Source organism: Pseudoliparis swirei, chromosome 2 (genome assembly GCF_029220125.1).
Source record: "Pseudoliparis swirei isolate HS2019 ecotype Mariana Trench chromosome 2, NWPU_hadal_v1, whole genome shotgun sequence".
Classification (NCBI taxonomy): Eukaryota; Metazoa; Chordata; class Actinopteri; order Perciformes; family Liparidae; genus Pseudoliparis; species Pseudoliparis swirei.
The window spans coordinates 6,560,569-6,583,276 of NC_079389.1; the positions used below are offsets into that span (position 1 = coordinate 6,560,569).

Here is a 22,708-nt window from a genome sequence, read left to right on the forward strand (position 1 = left end):
ACCATGATTTTGTGGTCATTTAGGGGCCCTGTCTCAATATGTGTTAAAAGCTAGTTTCAAATCCTTACAGTTCATTTTGTTTATTGCATGCAGCATACTTTTAAATAAATGTATATAAACTCTCATCATATTATGCAGAATAATGAAGAGGGTGGACCCACAGCTCAGTCTTTACCCTGGGGGTGACCCTGCAGGTTCATTTGACCCTCAGCATCCCAATGTTGCTCTCTAGTTGCCAGTATTTGAATGTACATGGGTTGAACAGCATTGCTCCTGGGTAGTAAGCCAGGTCTGGTGTAAATCAACAGAACTCCAGGATGGATTATGGCAATGCCTGACATATATATTCTGTGGCTGTGTCGGCTTTATTCATCGGTCTGTAGTCCAACGATGCAACCGTCTTCATTAGTGTGCGTCGCAATGAGGACGATGCACTCGCCTCCTTCTTCCTGTGCCTCCTGTCTGAGGTCCTTGAACCTGGCATCAGCGCTCGGTTGAGCTTCATCTGGTTCTTCGTTCGTTGACTCGCACCAACGGATTCTGGTTTCTGACTTAACGGCAACATTTAAATATTCCCCCGAATGCACCAAATGGTACAAAGTTTTTCATTTCGCGGAGCACGTGTTGCCGCTCGCGCTCAACCAACCGACAACCCAGTATCGATTGCCAATTTCTCAAAATGTTGACCAATGGCTACCTGGCAACTGCTCCTGTCCAGCCTCGCTGTGGCGTAATTAAATCCAATCGCATGGATGTTCTCGTGTCTAACTGATGCATGTTTTGTGTTTCCCATGGCGGACACCCTCTAAGCACATGACCGTGAAGCCCACGGGCTCATATGCACTTCAGTGAGCCGACGCAGCTCCCATCAATTCGCTTCTCTCACAACGTAGCCCGATGCTGATTGTCGTCGCCTGTAGCTCAGACGGTTGTTTAGGTGTCATCAGTTTTTCTCAGCAAGTTGGAGGCGGAATTATTTAGCCGGTAGTGAACGAGGAGCCAATCGGATCGTCTCCTGGCTACCCATCTGGGAACGAGCCAAAGGAATGGCTTCGTAGTGAGGCAGGAAGTGAGTCATCGCTGTTGCTAGGCTAAATATAGCTTGGTGCTAGCGGGAGGCGGTGGGGTCCTCGTAGACATCACAAATGTTTTCAATGCGAGTTTTTTTGTATTGGTTGCACTGAGAGAGAGACACACATCCGCAGAGAGTTGGGGGGAGGGACAGATGATTGTGTCAATGAAGCTTCCCATGTCTGTTTGGGAGATGCTGCTCGTCTTCCCTGATATCTGCATCCGTCTTCTTGTCCTCCTGACCCGGTGTTTCATTCAGTCACGTGTCCGACTGTCTGAGTCGGAGCGGCAGAGAGCTCAAAGTGGGGCATCGAGCTGGCAGAAGTGGACCACACCGTCTGGGAGCTCTTCACGGGACCGGCTCGCCCATCGGGCTTTGCAGACCTGCAGCGATCCAGCACCGTCCTCCCGAGAAGACGGCTCCAGACCCAAATAGGGGGGAGAACATTATTTAATTAATTCAAGTTGGAAGCCTTGCCGTGTTCCCTCGATGCAGTACGTCTCGCATGTGTCTTTATTGGTCAACAGGGCAGGTCACTCCTGGCGACGGTGTGTGAACAAATGGGTTACAGTTAACATTCGAAAACGACATTGCTCAGCAGTTTTAGGAGCATGCTTAAAAAAAATGAATAAAACTAAACTATGTTTTCTTGAGTAATCCGTAGAAACCAATCGACTCTGGACTGAGTGTCACAGGCAGAGCAGCAAGGCCGGACACATTGAGAACCATTGTTGGTTTTGGTATTTAAAAGGATTATAATGCCAGACTTATCCCTGAAGGAAATTTATAAAGGCACTTATTCTGGTGATTTTAAATAAGCCCAAATTCAACCCGTTGCCGCTGGCCTCTGTCTTTGTCCCGTCGCCAAACCCTGAATCAGGCCAGTGTGCCACTTTAAGGCTCGACTGTTTCCCCCTAAGCAAACCACCAGGGAGGCTGTGAGCGAGTCTCTATTCCTGTGCTCCTACAATGTGTTTTGTATCTAAATATGTTCACAATCAGTTTTTATTTCCGTGAGTGTGATTTGACGTTTAGGTCTCAAGCAATGGACTCACAAGAAACTCCAGATGACTCGTTGCTGGCAAACTGTAGTCGGAATCAAAGGTGAAGAACGTGTGAGAATAATTGGGTGGATAAAGTTCAGATGCAGCCTTGATTCAGGGTCAGTGGGGTCCAAAGTTTAACGACGCACAGCTCCGCCCCCTCCAACCAGGAAATGATGTCATCGTCTGCGGCCGCCGTCGGTGCTCAGGCCGCTGTGACACGCGGTTGTGCGTTTGCAGGATGAGTCCTACACAATGGATCCCCAGTTAGACAATAGATGTGTTGTTGTTGTTACAAACAAGTTTTTTCAGCAGGGAAAATCACACCGATGAGCTCATAACTGCAGACACACGGAGGGGAAAGGATGGGAGGAAAACAGTCACCAAAATAAATTGACATAATTGGCAGCTGACGTTGATGTGTGGATTTATGTCATGGATGCTATTTCTTATTTTATTAGCAATGTTTGGAGTCATACTCGAAGTAAAGGTTACTTTTTTCTCTATGGTAGAGATTAGTATAAACAAAATCATTTATTTATTTATATATATAAATATAGTGTGTGTGTATATAAATATATAAATAAATCTGTGCGTGCTTATTTTTTCTCCAACAGAAAGATGAAGTATATCTGAATCTGGTTCTGGACTACGTTCCTGAGACGGTCTACCGAGTGGCCAGACACTACAGCCGAGCCAAGCAGACTCTGCCCATGGTTTATGTCAAGGTACACAAGATGTCTCCAATATATTATGTAATAAACTAAGTGCGTCATTGTAAAAAAAAAAAAAAATATGTGACAAAACTTTATATATGTTTACTTAAACGTTTACTTATATATATATATATATATATATTAGGGCTGTCAGCGTTAACGCGTTAATCTATGCGATTAATTTGGCCGCGATTAACGCACTAAAATATTTTAACGCAATTAACGCAACTTTGTTTACTTCCGGTGTTCGTTGAAGTTTTTTCACTCCCCTGAGTGTCAAACAGCGGCAGTACGGTTTAACACTGTTTCCGTTTTTAAAACTATGAGCTCTCCGCGAAAATTCTGAGCAGAAATAAATTTAAACTCCTGGATTAATCAGTCGGGTTTCCTCCTCCGCTCCTTCCTCCCGTCTCCCCCTCCGATACTTTTTTTACTAATCTGGATGTTTCACTGAAGAAACAATTTATCATCCACGATATTAAATACCTCGCTGGCACTTTATAGGCAGGAGCCTCTTTGAAAACACAGCTCTGTGTGAAGTTGTGTCTTTAAAAAGAAGAACAAAATAACTTAATCGCGATTAATGAACTTCAGAATGTGCGATTAATTAGTTACTTTTTTTTAATCGATTGACAGCCCTAATATATATATATACACACACACACACACGTTTACTTATACATCTGTTGCTCACTGTAAAACGTGTCTGTTTGCTTGATGCCTTGCTCAAAGATTAGTTATCCCTTTTTTTATATTTCTGATTGTGACACGTATGCAAAGAAAATATGTGAATAATTAGCAAAGGCAAAAAAAAGTCATTGCACATTGCCCGCCTCTTCAGTCTGAATAACTATCAGTGAAATAATTGACGGCCACATTTGATCTTAGTTCAAGAAGAAGAGGAAGCGCCCGCCGGTAACCTTTTGCTGACACGCATCAATATGAATATTAATCAGGACAGGAAATGTGAATTCAGAAGAGCTTGCACACCAGTATTGGTTCACCGTATTAAAGCAAAGAAGCATTTATTTTTTCACCTCACAAGAAAATAACGCCCTTCATTTAGACATTCAGAATAAGTGAATTATATAAAGATCCCGCCTGCTTTAGCTCTGGACTTTGTGTTGCTTTAGAGAGGTAATTGTAAGAATCCGTTTTGTGTACATATGTCGACAACATCACGAAGGCCTCGCGGAGGGAGACGTGTTTTATCTCCACAACGTTCAGGAGTTTGAACATGATAAAATGTTACGCACTTGGCCCGGCTCAAGTTGCTTCTGGAGTGGCCGTGTCCAGACTTTAACCCCGTTATGAAAACTGAGCTCACTGTTTGTGTAGGCGTAACCCGTGTGCGTTTGTGTGTGTGTGTATGTGTGCGTGTAGTTGTACATGTACCAGCTGTTCAGGAGCCTGGCCTACATCCATTCTTTTGGGATCTGTCATCGGGACATCAAGCCCCAGAACCTGCTGCTGGATCCCGAGACCGCTGTGCTCAAGCTCTGCGACTTCGGCAGGTGAGACTCAGTAACTCGCTAAATGTTGTGTCGAGTCCAAAGTAGTCAGATTTTTTTACTCCTGTAGTTTAAAGAAATCATTTGACATTTTAAGAAAAGCCCTTATTCGCTTTTTTGGGTCTGCCAGAAGGTAAAGGGAATAAAATCGTCCCGAGCGTTTCTGAAGTTCACTAAATAACATGTTGGTGTCTTGTTGCTTCTTGGAGTCTCCGCTCATTGCCTAGCAACCCCACAGTAACGACAAGACCCAAGGAAGTCCCTTCACCCAGATAGAAAACATGTATCTGGTACATACGCCTTCAACACTGCTGCATGTTGTTGCTTTAGACGGTTCAACAGATCATAGGATACTTTGTGAGGTTTTTTACCTTGTTTGGAAAGAGCCACGCTAGCAGTTTCCCTCCGTTTCCAGTCTTGATGCTAAGCTAAGCTAATCGCCTGAGGGCAGTTGCTCATCGAACTCTCAGAAAGAATTTAAATGGCAAACTACTCCCCTTAAATAACCAAGTGTTCACTGAAGAGTTTGAATATGGAAAATTGATCCTTTTTAACCCTTGTGTTGCCTTAGGGTCATTTTGACCCGAATCAATATTACACCCTCCCCCCGCCTTTGGGTCATTTTGACCCGATTCAATGTTTCACCCTCCTGTTACCTTTATATTTACTAACATATTTTACCCTTTGGGTTCAATTTGACGCCAGCAATTAAAACCTCCAGAAAATTATTAGAATTAATATTGTTTTCCAAGTTTAAGTGTGAGGCACTTTATGTTTGTTTGTTGACTACATTAAACATTGAATGGGGTCAAATTAATTCTAAGGCGGGGGAGGTGTAATTTTTTTCAAAAAAAAAAACCTAAAGAACTAGAGAGTAAGCTGTCGACTGAAAATGTCACCCAGGAAAGTTTAGAATACAGAATTACATTTTTTTTTAAATTTATGATCAGAAATTCTTTGTAATCCTAATTGCAAAGCTTTTTCTTTCGGTTCATATTTGCAGCTGAGCGTGTTGATGATGATCATGTGCTTTGATTGTGTGTGTGTGTGTGTGTGCAGTGCGAAGCAGCTGGTCCGCGGGGAGCCTAACGTGTCCTACATCTGCTCTCGCTACTATCGAGCCCCCGAGCTCATCTTTGGTGCCACTGACTACACGTCCAGCATAGGTAGCTGTCACACTCAACACTTTAACCCTTTAAGCCACTTCGGGAGATTTTATTTTATCGCCGCTCTTCTTTTTGCTCGTGTCTGACGTCTTTTTCGCTGACCCGTCTTTTCCTCTTTTTTTTTTTTTAGATGTGTGGTCAGCAGGCTGTGTTCTGGCAGAGCTGTTGCTAGGACAACCAATCTTCCCTGGCGACAGTGGGGTGGATCAATTGGTTGAAATTATCAAGGTACCGACTGATCGACGTCTTAATACACGACACTAAAAGTGTTTCTTTTCTTTCACAAGCGACGAGACGAGGCATTCAAGTCCTAAACATACTTTTCTCTTCTTCCTGTGCTCGTCTGCCGTGTTTTTCCTCTCTCCAGGTTCTCGGGACCCCAACCCGAGAGCAGATTCGTGAGATGAACCCCAACTACACCGAGTTCAAATTCCCCCAGATTAAGGCACATCCTTGGACTAAGGTGAGTCAACAGGTACAGGAGCCCTTTTACTTCTCTAAGATCCACCGCTGCTTCATCTGCTTGTCTCCGTGCTTGTGTTTGTTTCCAACGTACCCGCATGCCGCGTCATCACATCCACCCAACAGAGGTCTATAAGATCCCCCCCCCATGCAGAGTGACCCGGCTGTCATGAGGCTCGTTGCGGTAGCACCTGTCGTATGTACATTGTTGCTTCAGGCTGCCGTCTGTGGGTTCATGAAACTTTAAATCAAGTATGAGCATAAGAGCTTTGGGTAAATGTATTGCTGAACATTTATTTGGCTGATGCTTCCTACTAGCGGAGTTGCAGTGAGTCCACCCTGCACAATCACTCATTGATTTTTATCCCCTAAAAACAAATAATTACAGTACATTAGGCTTCATAAAACCTCACTGGAGATATCTAGTCTTCATTTTCACGTTCATTCTGTGCGTGCGTCTGTGTTAACAACATTGGAATCTGCTTCTTTGGTTGGACAGCCCTCTGGTCCACTTCCTGCGGTCCCTGCTGACATCCGTATTTGTGTCTAACTGTTGTTCAGGTGTTCCGGCCGCGTACGCCTCCGGAGGCCATCGCCCTGTGCTCTCGCCTGCTGGAGTACACGCCCACGGCCCGCCTCACCCCTCTCGAGGCCTGCGCGCACTCTTTCTTCGACGAGCTGCGAGACCCCAACGTCAAACTGCCCAACGGGAGGGAGAAGCCCTCCCTCTTCAACTTCTCCACCCAGGGTGGGCACACCAACAATACATGACGTGTTAGCGTAGAGCATCGAAGTGAACCAGCAAGTATTCACTTTTTAAAGAAAAAACAGGTCAATTAATAGACTATAAAACTGGTTGCTGAATTTTGATCTACTAACTGTTTAATGGAGTCATTGTTTCCGCTCTGAATCAGTCAAAGCGTCCATGTTTGCTGTTTCTCTTTCAGAGTTATCCAGTAATCCCTCTTTGGCCTCCATACTCCTCCCCGCCCACGCCCGCAACCAGGCCGCCGCCTCGACCCCAACCAACACCTCTGCCACCACAGGTTCGACCCCCGCGTGACCCCTGCGTCCTCCAAAAGGCCTTTTTCTATTCCGCCTGGAGCTCCATTTATCTGTAATTCTAACTAATCTGGTCTAGTAGTCAACATATTTCATTTTAACTTGATAAAGGTGGTGCATGAAAAGCACTGTGGCCGTTTAACTCTGCAAAAATCCATCCGTTCTCCCATTTCTACCTCAAACTGCCCAAAAACAATCTCCCTGCTGGTCAGTGGGCGGTCGACCCGTCGCTCCTCGTATACGTACTTGTCTGACTCATTTGAATGATCTCTTCCTCTTCCTGACCACAGATGGCAGCAGCACAGAGCGAGGTTCCGGCACCACAACCGCCTCGGCCTCCACCTCCTGAGCCCACAGATGACACGCCCCCCCCACCCCAGTCTCAGCCCCCCCGCCCACGGCCTCTCCATTGCCTCGGCCAGGGGGGGGGGGTGAGCTCCGCTCCGCTCTCCTCCCTGACGGCAGCGGAGTGATGCCGACGCTGTCCGGGCTCAACAGCTCGCCAACAGCCCCCACGCCACGACCACCAACGAAGCATACCCCTGACTGGCCCTTCATCCAGCTGCTTGAACTCTACTCCATCACAGACGTCGCTCCATACCCTTTCAGCGGGGAAGGAAAGTGCAGGGCCGGAGCCGTTGTCGACTGTACTATTGATAAGAGTACACTCTACATGTATACACAATGCTAGCCTGCTCATGTTTGTAAGAGGACAATCTGTAGAAAAAGTCCTACGCTGTTCCCGTTTGGCCCCGCCCGCTAGCTGGCCGTCCCCCGTCTGTCCTCCTCCCCATTGTGCCATTTTTCTGCATCCTTTTGACCTCTGACCTCATGTGTCCCCTGGCCGATCCCACCTATGGTTCCTCCTGTAGTGCATGGCCTGAGTATGGTTCGGATCACCCGGGGGTCATCCGCCCTTTCACTTCTCACCTCCACAGACGAGGCATGAGGCTCACTCACGGGTACACACACACACACACACATAGACACACATGGTGCATGATGATCCTGATGTATGTGGAAAGAAGCAGTAGTCCTGGGGTAATGTTTTATTTTTTTTGCCTGGGGTTTTTAAATGGTCATGAAAGCTGTTTTACTCGACCTTGTTTTTAATTTGAGTTTTGTCCTCCCGGGCAGATGTTTCTGGATTGCCACGTGCGATGGATGTGACGAGTATCTGGTCCTGTGTGCTTGTATAATATATACATGCATACACACACACACACGCACACACCGTTTATATATTACTTTTCCTTGTGTATAAAAAGTATATATAGATATATGTATATTAACTACAATGGTTCCGAAATCATTTATGGTGAGCCCATATCTGGCAGAGCAGGGGCAATATTTGCCGCTGCTTGAGGACAATAGATTTAGATATGGTGGTGTTTTTGTTTTCTTTGCTGGAGTGTGGTTAGATTCCAGCAGCCTCTTCCTCGTGTCGTCTCTATTAAGGCTGAAGATGGATTTAGGGCATCGCTCTATTTCCCCCCCCCCCCCCCCCGTCTTTCTACCGACTCAGTCTGTAACGGTGTTTCTGTGACGGTGCAGTGTCTAGACAAACTTCTCCCCCACCCTCGGTCTCGCTCCTCCTCTTTCTCGCCGGCTCCGTGAAGAAGTCGAGGTGTTTCTGAACGCCGTGGTTCCCTCGGCTCGCCTCCCGGCGGTCTCGTGCGTTGTGACCACCGACTCCAGTGTAAGCCTCTCGCCTTCTCTCTCCGCCCGCCGCACATAGAGCCACTCGGTACAGTCCAGGCGTCTTATTCACAGACAATACTCACTACATAACACGCACACACACACACAAAAGAAGAAAAGAAAAAGCAAAAAAGAATTTGTAAATACAGTATAAATGCTCCTCACCAAAATTCTGACTTGTATGTTTTTTTTGTTTTGTTTTCTGTTCTGTTGATTTACTTTTCTCCATGTGTTACCGGTATGTATATATGTAGACCCGTGTACTGTTTATGAGCAGAAACAAAGATGACAAAGGGTATGGAAAGACGTGAAGAAAAAACAGATTTTTTTCAAAACAACCGGGGGCAGAACTGATGTTTGTGGATGAGGACGACGACCAGCTTTATCAGCCATATGTTCAACCTGACCTGTACAGTAGATGACAGCTGTATTATTGTAACGAGAACTAGTCATGTATAGTGTAACTATATAGTTTGGAGTGCCTTTGCTTTCATACACCTTCGCCTTGTTGCCCCTCGCCCCGACCGACTCGCCCTTTGGTGCTGCTGAATGTCCTGCTACCCCGCCACACACACACGCTCATACACACACACACACACGCTCACACACACTGTCCCACTTGATTTCCAGCCCCTTCCACTCGCACCTCTAACTCCTCTTTTTTTTTTTCATCGCACACGTATTGTAATTTACAGACATTTATATATTTTTTCCTTAAATGGGGAAGCAATTAGATTAGTGTTTTATTTTAATAGTTTTTATCTTGGACACGCATGCACATGTATACCATAGTTATGGCACGGGCTCCGGGGCATGAAGTGAAGGGTGTCCTCATACTGTGTGTGTGACACACACCACAATACAATACAGTAGAGTGTCTGTTCATCACAGTGTTGGTGCCGTTACCAAAAGCCAAACTAAGTCGTAGTTGTGGTGAGCCGTCCTCCGAGGCGGTGGTCTCTCTGGATGTGTTGTTGTTGATCTGTCCTCTTGCCTGGGGGGGGGGGGGGGATTCAGTAGCACCGAAGGTCGAGTCTCGGAGCCTCTCTCTCTCTCTCTCTCTCGTCTCCTGCTTGCTGTAATTTTGCATTCATGGACGTGTTGCTAACCACCACACAAGTTTGACCACCTCACCCCCCCCTCCCCCCAACTCCAGTGCAGTAAAAACACCACAGGTTTCCAAAATAGAAGACAAGCAAGTGCACACGCTCGTATATTAAATGATATTACACGAGCATGTACACTCTGCCAACTGGGGTTAAAGAAAAGAAAAATCATAGAAAATACTACAAAAACATATAACAGTACTACTACTTGAATGCCTCCGTTTGTGACGGAAACGTTTTATTTCTGTTCTCTTTTGTTGTGAAGGTAAGCTAAATGTGCACCTCTGTAAATATTCCCTCTGCGTGCTGAGGAATAGTTCCCTGGTACTGTAATTTGCATTAAATAAAGAGTAGGATAGCCTGGAAATGATCACGGCTTTTGTCTGTTCCGTCTTCTTTTAGCCGCTAGATGGACGTCAGGTCAAGGTTCGCACGCTCGTGGAAAACCTGGAAGAGTCCTGGGATTTTTAAATGGTTATTTCCAGACCTGGAAAAGTCCACACAAAAAAAATGTGATTCATAAATGTGCCATAGTTGGCACTTGGTCTCAGATATTAAACCAGTACATTTAACATACTTTAGAAAATTGTAATTAAGTTGATAAACATTTAGCCGATACAAGATGTGGATTCAGCATAATCAACTAGAAGAGACGGGAACACCGAAGCCCGAGCTCGATCCTCTGGGTCACACGATGTCCGAGGTATAAGAAGCAAAATAACACCCGTTTACATTTCACTGTCAAATATAACTCCGTGGAATGATTCTAAAATTCTTGTCTGGATACTTTTCATGGAAGCGTTTCATCTTTAGGTTGTGCCCTGTGGTCTCCTTGGCGATGTTATACTTTAAATGAGTGTCCACAGCGGGGCAGTGTTTGTCTTATTATGCTAATGAGCAGATTTATTGACAGCATTTCACATCAAAATAACAATCCGAGTATAAAACGCAGAGATCGTCTTTTCCTTTTCGTCCGATGAGAAAATACAAACTTCATGCTCTTGACATTTAGAGAACCATTAAACCTCAGAACATAAGACCATAAGCGCAACATTCATTGGCGAACACAGTGTGTACTTAGTGTAAGCAAAACAAGTAAAACATGTCAAAGACGTCCACATCCGACCGGGAGGCGAGGGGAAACACGGGGATTAAAATCATTGGGGAAAAAAGGAGCACCATGTTTGCAGTGGAACCAAAACGTGGTGACCTCTGACCCTAAATACGGCTCAGTATGAATGACCCGCCAGTCACGCTTTAATAGTCTTAGAGTTCCCCTAGAGATGCTGCTACAGGCTGATAGGGTTAGGATACACTGAGCACCTCTCTCCTCTTCTCCCTCTCCTTATGCATCGTTTCACTGAGTTTCATGATCCCAAAACAGTGGAATACATTTGAATAAATAAGTGAGCATATCTGGCATGACTGCATACTGATGAAAAGAGCTGTATTAGCATAATTATTTGCATAATGTATATTATGAATTACCCCAATTTACATTGTCAGCGCCAACCTGTAGAAGTTCATATATGCAGCCTCAGCTTTTAAATGATATAGGCTTATGCTTATTGCATTATGGGCAATAGACATAATTAATAGAAGCTTTTTATTTTCACAAAAACATTTTTTTTTGTTTCCTATATTTACAAAAGTATAAAGGATTACAAGCTAAGAAGTTGTAATTGTCTTCTAATGAGTACAGGTGCATAGGAAGATGAAATTATGTAGTGAAAAAAAAGGTAGAATTTTGGCACACTGCCATCAAAGACGTTCTTTAGAGATGCGACCTCCAAACAGTCGTCTTCTGTGTGCACTGAATTATGACCTCACTCCAATTGTATATGCAGTATATCCGTCTCATCGGGGAGGTCAGGGAATGAAGGCCTCCAGCTTTTCTCATTTTGAGCTTCATGAAAGCAGAACACACCGGCTCGACAACATTCTGCGGAGCTTTCCTCCACGAGTCACATGACACAGAGGTTCACGCACACCTTCACGGATAAACAGTACGACTTATGAACTGCCGCTTTGCAACTTCACAGAGAGGACGTAAACTCCGCGAAGCTCACGCCGAGTCTCTGCCGGCAGCGTGGTGCACTCGTCTGCTTCTGTGTCGATAACCTAGAGTCCTCACACACAGTACATCAAACCACACGTGTGCCAACATTTCCACTTCATCTGATCACACTCAATGCTTTTGGATTTCCAGCCATGACTGAATGTGTGTTGTATTAATTACACGAGTGCACTCAGCCTCCATATGATGCCGCCTCTTTCCTTAAAGCTGCAACGAGAAATATTTGATTTGACAATGGATCAAATGACGACTTGATCACACGACTGTTGTTCCTCTCAACTCTGCAGCGTGTTTGAGGTTTTCTTTCCGCTGGTTGTTTGGTTTCAGCTTTGAGCCCAACGGTCACGCTCCCTGCTCGGCATCGGGCTGCTGAACATCACGGAGCGTCTGGCAGCTCAAGAGACACATTTGAAGGTTTCTTCCCTTTATTCTCCCCGTGAAAGGGTCTTTTTCTATTTCTTGAGAGTTGTTCCTGATCTGATGTGAGGTCAAAGGTCAGGGATGACGACGTGTACAGATTGTAAAGCCCTTTGAGGCAAATTTGTGATATTGGGCTATATCAAATAAACTGAATTTAATTGAATTGAACATTTCCTGTAGGAGCTGGTGGAGACCAAACCAGAGCTCAAAGCAGAGTGAATACTGGTGTTTCAGATGCACACTGGGTATAGCCCCGCCTCCTCCTTTCAACATGTGTAAACGGTGGCATTTGGCGGCCTCACCGCGGACGGCGTCGTCGATGCAGTACGTGATGCGGCCGCATTCCCAGGTGCCCGCGTGGGGATTGAACACCATGTTGAAGCGGCTCCCTTCAACAGGACGATCTGGTCCCCCATGTTGAGAGATCTGTCACACACAGGCAACAGTGAGTATGTTTGTTCCACAAAGAAATGTTTAAAAAAAATTAAAAAACGAAACACTTTTAAACATGTATGGAGTCCCACATTTACCGGAAGCCCGGAAGACTTTTGGAGAAACAAATGATGTCCTGAATCATGTCGGTGGTGAGGTCAGTCATGTGTGGAAGAGCCGAGAACAGACCGGCTTTTCGGACCTCTTTGTCCTCGTGGTTCTCTTTCTCAAAGGAACCAGAGACACCGGAGGCGGAGGAGGATGAGGAGGAGGAGAGGAAGCAGAGGGAGCTTTCAGACTGGTTGAACTCAGTCGCGGGAAGCACGTTTCTATCGATGGGCTGAGAAAAGAAAAGCGTCATTCAGATGTGTTAAAAAACGAGGACAGAGAAATCGCCTCAAACACCTCGCTGACGCACCCTGATGCCACGGAAGCGGTAGAACGCCGAGTGGAAGGCGTGGCGGTGGCCACGCAGCAGCTCCTGAATGGTTCCCTGTTGTTGGGATGAAAGCTGTGCCGGTGCCTCGAGCACCTTCTTCGACCGGATCCGGATCCTCCGCTCCAAAACCTCCTCCTCAGACATGACCACTACAGGGACACGAAACACACGGCAGGGAGAGGCGTCGGATTTAAATAGTGGTTTACACTGAGAAAGGTTTCTGATACTGGGCACTTCGCAGATGATGGAAATCAGGCTCCGGATGCGGTGAATTAAGTTTAACAATATTTAATGGCAAGAAGTTTAACAAACAATCAAGGCTCACGATCGTGGGTTGGTAGTGATCCCGGCTCCACAGGTACGAGCTGAAGCTGAAGCGAGTGTTGCTGTCTGACCAGGTCAAGATGAAAGAGATTCCTCCCAGCACAAAGAGCTGTTAGTCGTCATCAGCCAATCAACTACTCTCAAAGGTTCGTCCTTTGTTATTCAGTCCTGCAACACCTTCTCGTTGGCTGAAAGTCCAATATCCAAATGGAGGAGGTCAAACGTCCCGACCCCGGGTCACTACGTCACTTCTGGTCAGACAACTAAAAAAAGTCCCTTCACAATAAAAGTCCAGTATGTTATTTTCCGGACTAAAGTAACGCCACAGGCTTCAACCGGCCAATTTCTGAATTACTAACTAACATCCTCATGCAACATACTTGTAAACTGTTCCTCTTGCCATTCACATGTTATCATCACATACAGTCAAGACAGTAAACAGTGTCTTTCTAATGCTCTACAATAAATCCATAATACGGTCATAATAATATTCTCCCTAATATTTCCTATTATAATATCGTTCTATATGTATTCATTTAAAGCATAAGACTTCCTATATGTACATGTGCAAGATCTAAATAAACTATTACAACCTAACACACTTTTAAAAAAAACTTCTAATGTTGAAATAGACTATTCTCAAAGCAAATATTAATATAAAATATCGATACCATATTAATATGCACATGACATTTGACGAGCAATCGCATGACGAACTCCTCACATGGGATACTTCCTCCCGTCCTGTTGTGAATGCTCACGTGACCACATGGCGGCGTGACTTACTGTCACGGCGCCATGTGGTCACGGCTCAACATTTACGGAAGCGGCAGGCTTGACACGACCGTCGGTTGTTTTTGTTCACATCGCATTCATTCAGGAACCGGCAGCGGGGCGGCGTGGACCTCTTTATGGCGCGCCTGATATGCATTTGAAAAGTCACAAACATGAAATCACATGCATGAGAACACACGTTGGATTACAGCGTGCGGTGTGTATCTGCGTCATGACAACGCGCCGGACAGGAAGTCGTTCCGGAGACTACCGAGTGGAAACGTATGGGAGGAAACACACATTCAGACGATGACATCACACTGGGTTTGCTTCGGATATGTAAAGTTAGCCAGGTCACGAGCGGCTACAGTAGGAATCTGAATGAATGAGTCAATGAGAAATCTGGACGGATTAAATAGTCTAGCCAGTCCAAGTATTCCCGAAAAAGGACTCTTGAATAAATCTGGGTCACATAAACAAGTTGAAATTCTATTTAATTAATGAGATTATTTACTTTTCAAACATAACTGCGTGTTTGGAGTGAGAGATGAAATGCCGTGTGGCTCCGTGTCCATTTCAATGTCTTGTTTCTGAAATGGTTTCCTTTAACTCTACCTCGATGACGAGTGAGAGTCGGCGTGGTTGTACTTAAGAAGAGTGAGGCCCATCTAGTCACCCGTCTCCGATATCCCCGATGTCCCTGGTGGTTGTTATGAATAATGGATAAACCAGGAAGCAGACACACAGACTGGGACGAGGTAGAAGCTGCAGCATGTGTAAACAATGAGGAGGAACAACCTCACCTGAAGAAGGCCTTGCAGCCTTCACACGTCAAGGCATTGAAGTGGAAACCGTTGGCCAGGTCTCCACACACAACGCAGGCTTCGGGCTCCTCCTCTTCATCCGTCACCTTTCCGTCCTCATCCACCTCTTCGTTGGGCCGTGTGAACGCTTCTCGGATGATGCCAGTGTCCTTCTTACTCATTCTCCTTTTCTACTAAATCACGAAAAATTCCCTTTAGACATATGCTCTGCAATAATAACACGATAAGGCAACACTATTGTGGCTGAATTCAGTCGACCAATGGGTGGATAGAATACTATTATATTGTCACGGCGCTATTAGAGTGGACCCAATAGCACGACTCAGACAGGAGTAACAAAGAATACTGTCTTTGGTTGGAAGCAGGCTGGGTCAAAACCGGGAGATAAGCCGAAGAAGCAAACAAGTCCAAAAAGGGGCGGGGCAGAGAATCAGAGGTCAGAACAGGCAGGTCAGGAATATAATCTAATAACACTGGAGAATTTGGCACAAAAACACAAGACAATCTGGCAGAGGACAAGTGGAAGTGAGGGAGCTAAATAGTGAGGGACTAATGAGGGGATGGGCTGCAGGTGAGAAGGGCGTGAGGACCAGGTGAAGGTAATGAGGGACTAACAAGGTGATCAGAGGCAGGTGAGGGGAGTTGGATTGACAAGATGAAAACAACTATTACAAAAAGGAAGGCATGGAGCTAAACTGTTACATATATTATATCTTTGAATAAAGGTGCAGTGGCGCATGCGTTTGAATTAAGGCTCAGTTGAGATATTTAAGACTATTAAAGCCTTTCAATGTAATCTATTCCCTGAGGCTAAAAGGTCACCATGAGGAACCATTTCAAACTCTATCAAAGAACATTAAATATCACCAAGTACTCAACAGAACCACGTTATGCTCTCATTACTTCCACATGCACGTGTGAAATTGCTTTATCTGTCACCACAATCGTACTTTAATCCAACTTGGAACTCTTCGTAGCCTCGGTAAGACATAGAGGCAAATGGGTGAATAATAGTTTTGTAAAATCGTATTTTTGTTTTTCAAATCTTCAAGCCACAGACCTGAAGGTTATATTTTGTCATGCTCAAATACATATTTTCAGTGTCAATAAATGTGATGCTGTATGAATCCACAATACGACGTCATTCGACACAATCATTCGGCGTATTTTATGGAGGCCTACTTCAGGGGTGGTGTGTCCTTTAAACAGCACGGAAACAAGCAAAGGGCACTCTTTGGTAGCCTGAACTATATAAAGAGTGGTCCTGCATCTCCTGTGGCCGGTGTTACGGTTTAAGAAGCGACCGTGTTAGCTAGCGACTCACTTTGAACCCAACGCGACCGTTGTTGTCGTAGTTACAGTCTTTTGAAAATAGTAGGAAAACACGTAGCATGAAACATGTTAAATTTTTTATAGTATACATGTTTATAAATACGAGAGGGTTTGACACCATTGCACAATTAAACCAAGCGGCATTCACGAGGACAGCTATACGTGTTCTCTATTCTATTTTTATTATTTTATAGATCCTGTGTTGTGTGTAATGTTTTGCAATTGTATTCAACGCGCGTCCCAACATGTTCTCCCGTGCGCCCCCTGTGGCTTCAATATTTAAATGACGTCAGTTGGTCGGTGATGAGATATGAATCCATTCTAGAATTCTTGCTCCTTCGCATTATCTCCATGGACTCAAAACACCTCTCGGGACCCAAGAGACCAGTCGACCTTCAAGAAACTCTCGTACTCCAGGAACTCGAGATGAGCGACCAGGCCGAACCTTCGCCCAGGCGCTCCGTGTTCAACGACCTCCGTCTGGAGGGACAGTTTTGCGACGCGGTCATCAACGTGGAGAACGTGGCGTTTGACGTCCACAGGGTCATCCTGTGTGACTGCAGCGAATACTTCATGTGAGTTGTATCTGAAGCTTGTGAACGTCTAATCAACAATAATTATGAACTTCCATGAAGTGTTGTATGCTACATTGATTGCAGAGTGCAGTTATTTATGATTATTATTGTATTATTATTATTTGAATGCTACAGTGCTAACTCAGTTCCATAGCAACTAGATTTGCAGATCAACACAGTAGCATTGAGGATTGTGTGTGTTCAGAAAAGTGACCAGATTACTTTAATGCAACTTGAGATGCTCGACAACGGAGAAGCTGCACAACACGGAGATGAATTGAGATCACAAAACAAAATTAAATACAAAATGTAACATGAAATATTTGAGACATTCTTACTGCGAGTTACACTCTGATGTCCGGTGGTGAACGTGTTGTATAATTCCCCTTTCATACTAAACGGGGTCGTGTGTCGATTTTATTGGAGGGAAATTCATCTAGCTGTAGATGTTTTATATGACGGAGGTATGTGCTCCTGTGTGAGCTGGGTTGTGTTGACTTGAGTCTTAGTTTTGGTTTTATTCATGCTGTGATTTTTTTTCTTCTTTTTTAAAATATTATCTGTCACTGTTTTATGTTGTATTGTATGGAACTTTGTGTGACGTGCTGCTGCTGCTGTCTTGGCCAGGACACTCTTGTAAAGGAGATTTTTAATCTCAATGAGGCATTTCCTGGTTAAATAAATTTAAAATAAAATAAAATACAAAATTCAAAGATCTGAAGTCTATTTCCAACTCTTTGCTTCTATGTTTCGCCCTCAGTTCTCTCTTCGGACGCTGTTGCCCAGCAGACAAGAAGGTCTTCGTCATTCCGGGAGTGTCTCCCGACGCCATGCGGCTCATCGTTGAGTTTGCGTACACTGGCTCCGTTTCAGTGACTGCAGAAAACGTGCGGGAGCTGCTGCTGGCGGCTGACCAGCTCGACGTGATGGACGTCGTGCAGACTTGCTGCGACTTCCTCGGGGAGCAGCTCAGAGCGGACAACTGCATCGGCATCTTTGAGTTCACCGACATCGTCTTCTGCCCCGAACTGCAGTGCAGGGCCTACCGCTACGTGGTGGAGCACTTCGAGGAGGTGGCCCGCCACGAAGAGTTCCTGCAGCTGTCCCTGCAGCAGCTCATCGACATCCTCGAAAGAGACGACCTCAACGTGAGGAACGAGAGCGTCGCCTTCGAGGCCGTCCTTCGCTGGATCGACCACGCGCCCGAAACACGGAAAGCACACGTGGCGGTGCTCTTTCCAAAGGTATGATAACCTTCGGTCACTTCGTTTGGACTTGCACCTTCAGCATTTGGCTGACGGTGTTTACCAGATTCAATTCAACACTCCTGTCCCTTTCTCTCTGCGTAGGTGCGACTGGCCTTGACGAGTTTGAACTACATGCGGCTCAAGGTTCTGTCCAATGAGCTGGTGAGCACCAGCACTGAGTGCCTGTCGATGGCCCGGGGTGTCCTCGAGGCCATCGGTCACATCCGGACCAGCAGGCCTTCGCTCAGCAACCCTCTCCTCCGCCCTCGCCTCCCGAACGCCGTCCTGTTGGCCATCGGAGGCTGGAGCGGCGGCAATCCAACCAACGGCATCGAGGCGTACGACTTCCGCGCCGACCACTGGATGAACATGACAGACAATTGCGAGCGTCTCCGCGCCTACCACGGCACCGCCGTCCTCAACGGGAGCCTCTACTGCGTCGGCGGCTTCGACCGGTTGGAGCATTTCAACAGCGTGCGCAGGTTCGACCTGAGGACGCGCGTCTGGCACGAGGCCGCCCCCATGTGCCACCGCCGCTGCTACGTGAGCGTCACCGCGCTGGACGGATGCGTCTACGCCATGGGAGGCTTCGATGGGAACTCGCGGCTCTGCAGCGCCGAGCGCTACAGGCCCGAGGCCAACCAGTGGAGTCTCATCGCGCCGATGCACGAGCGCCGGAGCGACGCCAGCAGCACGACGCTGCACAACAAGGTGGTGGGGGAAAGTGTCTGGGAGTTATTTAAGGGCAACAGAGTAAATGTGTACCTGTAGTTTACCTTGTTTCCATGGGACCTGATGCAGTTGTCTTGAGGTGCATTGAGTAATTGGCCAGAGGGAAGTGTGTCAGACTGAAGGTCTTCAGAGACCGATGGGCTCTCTAGAGAATGTGTGATGTTGTGTGCATGGAAGTGAAAAGAGGTGCATGTGTGAGTTAGTGTGTGTGTGTGTGTGTGTGTCACTATTGCACACTGTGGTTAATTTGTATGTGGATGGTCAAGTAGAAAGAAAACATGTCAACACTTATTATCTGGATGGCACTGACATAAACAAGAATCCCCTTTCTTTTTTTAGACAGTTTGTTTATAGCTTGTCTCAGGTTTGTAATCATGATTTAAAGAAACTTTACTAAGATGATGCAACGTATTAGATATTAGAGACCAACACCAATAGTTGGGCGATGGGAATCATCCTGCTAGAGTAGAAAGATCTCGGTATAATTTATAAGGAGTTGAAGCCAGAAGAAGTGATTCTTTACTTAACCCCTCCTGTTCTCCCCAGCTTTACATCTGCGGGGGCTTCAATGGGACGGAGTGCCTGCAGACGGCTGAGTGCTACCTCCCGGGGGCCGACCAGTGGACGATGATCGCCCCCATGAGCATCCCGCGCAGCGGAACTGGCACCGCTGCATATGCAGGTCTCGTGTATGCAGTAAGTTCACATGAAACTCGTGTGACGTTCAGTCAACGGATGAATCAGAAGGAGTCGAGTGTGAGTTTCTTTTCTTTCACCATATATGTCACTTGCTGTCCCAAAGGTTGGCGGCTTTGATGGCAACAACCGTCTGAACACTGCAGAGGCGTACGACCCCGTGAACAACAGCTGGCAGGAAGTGACGCCCATGGCGACGCCCCGCAGCAACTTCGGCATCGAAGTGCTGGACGACCGTCTCTTTGTTGTCGGGGGCTTCAACGGCAACACCACCTGCTACAACGTGGAGAGCTACGACGAGCTGACCGCTGAGTGGACGGAGGCTTGTGACATGGACATTTCCCGCAGTTCCCTGAGTTGCTGCGTGGTGTCCGGGCTCCCCAACATGGCCGACTACGCCGTTCCCCGGGACGCCCTGCCGCTGTTACACGAGGATGCAGACTCGGACAAACACTCCTGAACCGTGCCATCATCCACACGGTTTTAGGACCTAACACTACAAAAGAGAAATAAAATGTCTTTGTGCGTTAATCTGCTGTCACTCCAGATAACCCGGCTGCTAGCTGCCGGCAAATACAAAGAAAACACACATCCAGAGGTGTTGGCTCATTTCAGACCTCTAACCCCCCTTCCTCTCTAAGGTCCTTGAGGAAGTGGTCTCACACCAGTTGTGTGACTTTCTACATCATATTAGTTCATTTGAGGAGTTTCAGTCAGGATTTATAAAACTGCAACTCTTTATTATCAGGCTGCTCTAATAAGTAGAGACAGAAGGTCGGCGTTTCTCAATATGCGTTCTTGTCCGTACTTTCCTCTACTTGTGTCCTCGTGGACTTGTGTAACGTCATCAGTCTCAGCCCGAGTACATGTTCCAATTCAAAGTTCGCTTCTCGCAAAGCACGGTCAAAATGCCCGGATGTGACTTGATCCTCCCACTTTCCGGAGGATGCATCAGTGGAGACTTGATGACTTTTTCTAAATACTACTGTTGAGTCACGGAATGTAATTTTAGGATGTTTTCAGGTGAGAAGTTAATAGTTTAAAAATCAAATCTGTGGTCGGTTTGTTATGATTCAGCCCAATAAAGATCTGCGCTGTAGATTTGAGGCTCTACTCCACAGCGCCGGGCGGTCAGCGCGCTGTGTGGCCGTCGACAGCAGCCTGATCTCGGCAGACTTTTTCAAATGCTCCGTTGGCTCTGACGTCTCCGTAGTGGTTTAACATGAGATATAATTTGGTTTGAAGGATCTAACGAGCACAGAGTTTATTATTTATTCACAGATAATGTTACATCAGTTTGACTGAGGGTTAAGATTCATAACTTAATATTTTAATGAAACTTTAACGTTGAACTATAGTGCTGTCTTTTTCTTTTAGACCGAATTGTTTGCAATTACATGTGTAATATAGCTATATATACATACAATTATAGATATGTATATAACATTTATTATATATATATACATATTTATATATAATCTCAATATTTATAAACAATATATATAAATGTTTTATTTTGTACAAAATATTAATACAATTATATATGTATGATTTTTTTATTTTTAAGTGTATATATATATATATCCACACACACAATTCAAAATAAAATAATTATATTTAAAGAATAATGAGAAAAGCAGGGTTGTCATATTTTGTTTGACTGTAAAACATAATTTACAGTGAACAATTGGAGTAAACTCAGGAGCAAGAACAGCTGATGTGGTGACGTCATCAAGTCAGCTGCTGTTCACTGACTTTCAGTGCTTAGGGCGCCACACTGACAAAACCAGCAGAATTCAGTGCACTGAAAGTACCCGGATGGCGCACTGCAAACGGGGTTAGGGTTAGGGTTAGGTGCTAGTGACTATTTTTTTGCTCCATCCCAATGCGCGCAGACCGGCGTCGGAGCTCTGCAGCGGAACAATCGATCGCCGTATTGAGCACCCCTGCATTCAAGCATTAAATAGCCGAGAGGTTTTTTCAGCGTGAGGAATTCGATGTGTGGCGGGAGTGCGTGAGATAAGACCGAAATGCGTGAGTCTCACGCTCAATGCGTGAGATTTGAGAGCCCTGTAATACAGTGTCAACCCCTCGCATATACAACATAATATATACTATACCAATTAAACAATGCGGCTGTTACGAGGGCAGCGACAGGTTTCGGTAACTAGGACAACAACGGTCGCGTTCGGTTCAAAGTCTCCAGTTAACACGGTCGCTTCTTATACCGCAACACCGGATAAAGGTCGAGCGTTATTCTAAAAGTCATCGAGGGTCCACTCACTGACTCGGTGACTCCAGATGTCCAAACTGCGGTGAGCAGCCCGCCGCGTTTCGGTAGTCTCGGATTCTCCGTGCACTGACCCGGTGAGAAGGAGAGTGTCAGTGTTGGCTCTTCCTGCTGGATGTGTAGTCTTCATGTGTCACACGCGTCGCATCGAGCATTCCTGTCTGCAGAGGAGTGGTGGGGGCAAAGCGCGTGCCCCAACATGTCATGCACGCCTCAAAGTGCCCAAAACAAGTGTTGCAAAAGGATTTTGATAGGCGTCTGTTCAGTTTACATTATTTGTGTTCATTAATGAGAGTTTAAATATGAGAAAATAGTGTGACAATGTATGTCAGTGCCAAATGTGTTCATGAAAATGTAACTGTGTACACTGGGTGGCGCTGTTCTGCGGCCCTGTGCTTGCCGAGCGTCAATCAGAACATGATTGACTGCAGGTGTTTGACCCCGGAAAGGGCAAACGGTGTCGACCTCGTTGTGGAGTATTCGCTGTCTCTATATTCCGGGCTCAGACACTGACAACTTATTTGCGACAACATAATAATATATTTTTTGGACCGATTAAGTGAAATTGGACATTTTCCCACGGCACACCTGGCGATCCCTCACGGCACACTGGTTGAAAATCACTGGTTTAGTCCAGGGCCCCTATCAGGGAAGATGGGAATAGACTGAACATTCTAGATGAAGCAGTACTAATCAAACGGCTCTAA

At 45.8% G+C, this 22,708-nt stretch overlaps 3 protein-coding genes across 4 annotated transcripts in view; 2 read left to right on the plus strand and 1 right to left on the minus strand.

The window, feature by feature from the left end:
- Positions 1-10,210, plus strand: part of gsk3ba (glycogen synthase kinase 3 beta, genome duplicate a) — a 29,573-nt gene extending 19,363 nt beyond the window's left edge. Inside the window, exons 4-11 of one of the 2 annotated variants that reach the window (XM_056425113.1) lie at positions 2,733-2,843; positions 4,215-4,345; positions 5,402-5,508; positions 5,639-5,736; positions 5,876-5,983; positions 6,532-6,718; positions 6,918-7,016; positions 7,323-10,210. In XM_056425113.1, the coding sequence (XP_056281088.1) occupies positions 2,733-2,843; positions 4,215-4,345; positions 5,402-5,508; positions 5,639-5,736; positions 5,876-5,983; positions 6,532-6,718; positions 6,918-7,016; positions 7,323-7,381 (900 nt within the window). In that variant the 3' untranslated portion in view covers positions 7,382-10,210. The remainder of the gene's footprint in view (positions 1-2,732; positions 2,844-4,214; positions 4,346-5,401; positions 5,509-5,638; positions 5,737-5,875; positions 5,984-6,531; positions 6,719-6,917; positions 7,017-7,322) is intronic. The other variant, XM_056425118.1, reaches the window with a different exon arrangement.
- On the minus strand, positions 8,527-22,079 carry nr1i2 (nuclear receptor subfamily 1, group I, member 2). The gene is given in 7 exon segments (XM_056425129.1): positions 8,527-12,722; positions 12,725-12,762; positions 12,867-13,108; positions 13,187-13,356; positions 14,318-14,451; positions 15,109-15,302; positions 21,996-22,079. Coding segments are annotated over 6 exon segments (1,077 nt in total). The 5' UTR covers positions 15,291-15,302; positions 21,996-22,079; the 3' UTR covers positions 8,527-12,411.
- Positions 16,888-20,212, plus strand: LOC130200646 (kelch-like protein 10). The gene is made up of 5 exons (XM_056425100.1): positions 16,888-17,036; positions 17,797-18,280; positions 18,386-18,994; positions 19,562-19,711; positions 19,818-20,212. The coding sequence occupies exons 1-5, from the start codon at positions 16,888-16,890 to the stop codon at positions 20,169-20,171; spliced, it is 1,746 nt and encodes a 581-aa protein (XP_056281075.1). The 3' UTR covers positions 20,172-20,212.
- Positions 22,080-22,708: the final 629 nt, after the last annotated feature.

Coding starts and splice junctions, on each gene's coding strand:
- LOC130200646 (XM_056425100.1), top strand. CDS start 16,888: ATGAGCGACCAGGCCGAACCTTCGCCCAGGCGCTCCGTGTTCAACGAC. Junction 18,281..18,385: donor TGGCGGTGCTCTTTCCAAAG/GTATGATAACCT, acceptor CTCTCTGCGTAG/GTGCGACTGGCCTTGACGAG. Junction 19,712..19,817: donor ATGCAGGTCTCGTGTATGCA/GTAAGTTCACAT, acceptor GCTGTCCCAAAG/GTTGGCGGCTTTGATGGCAA.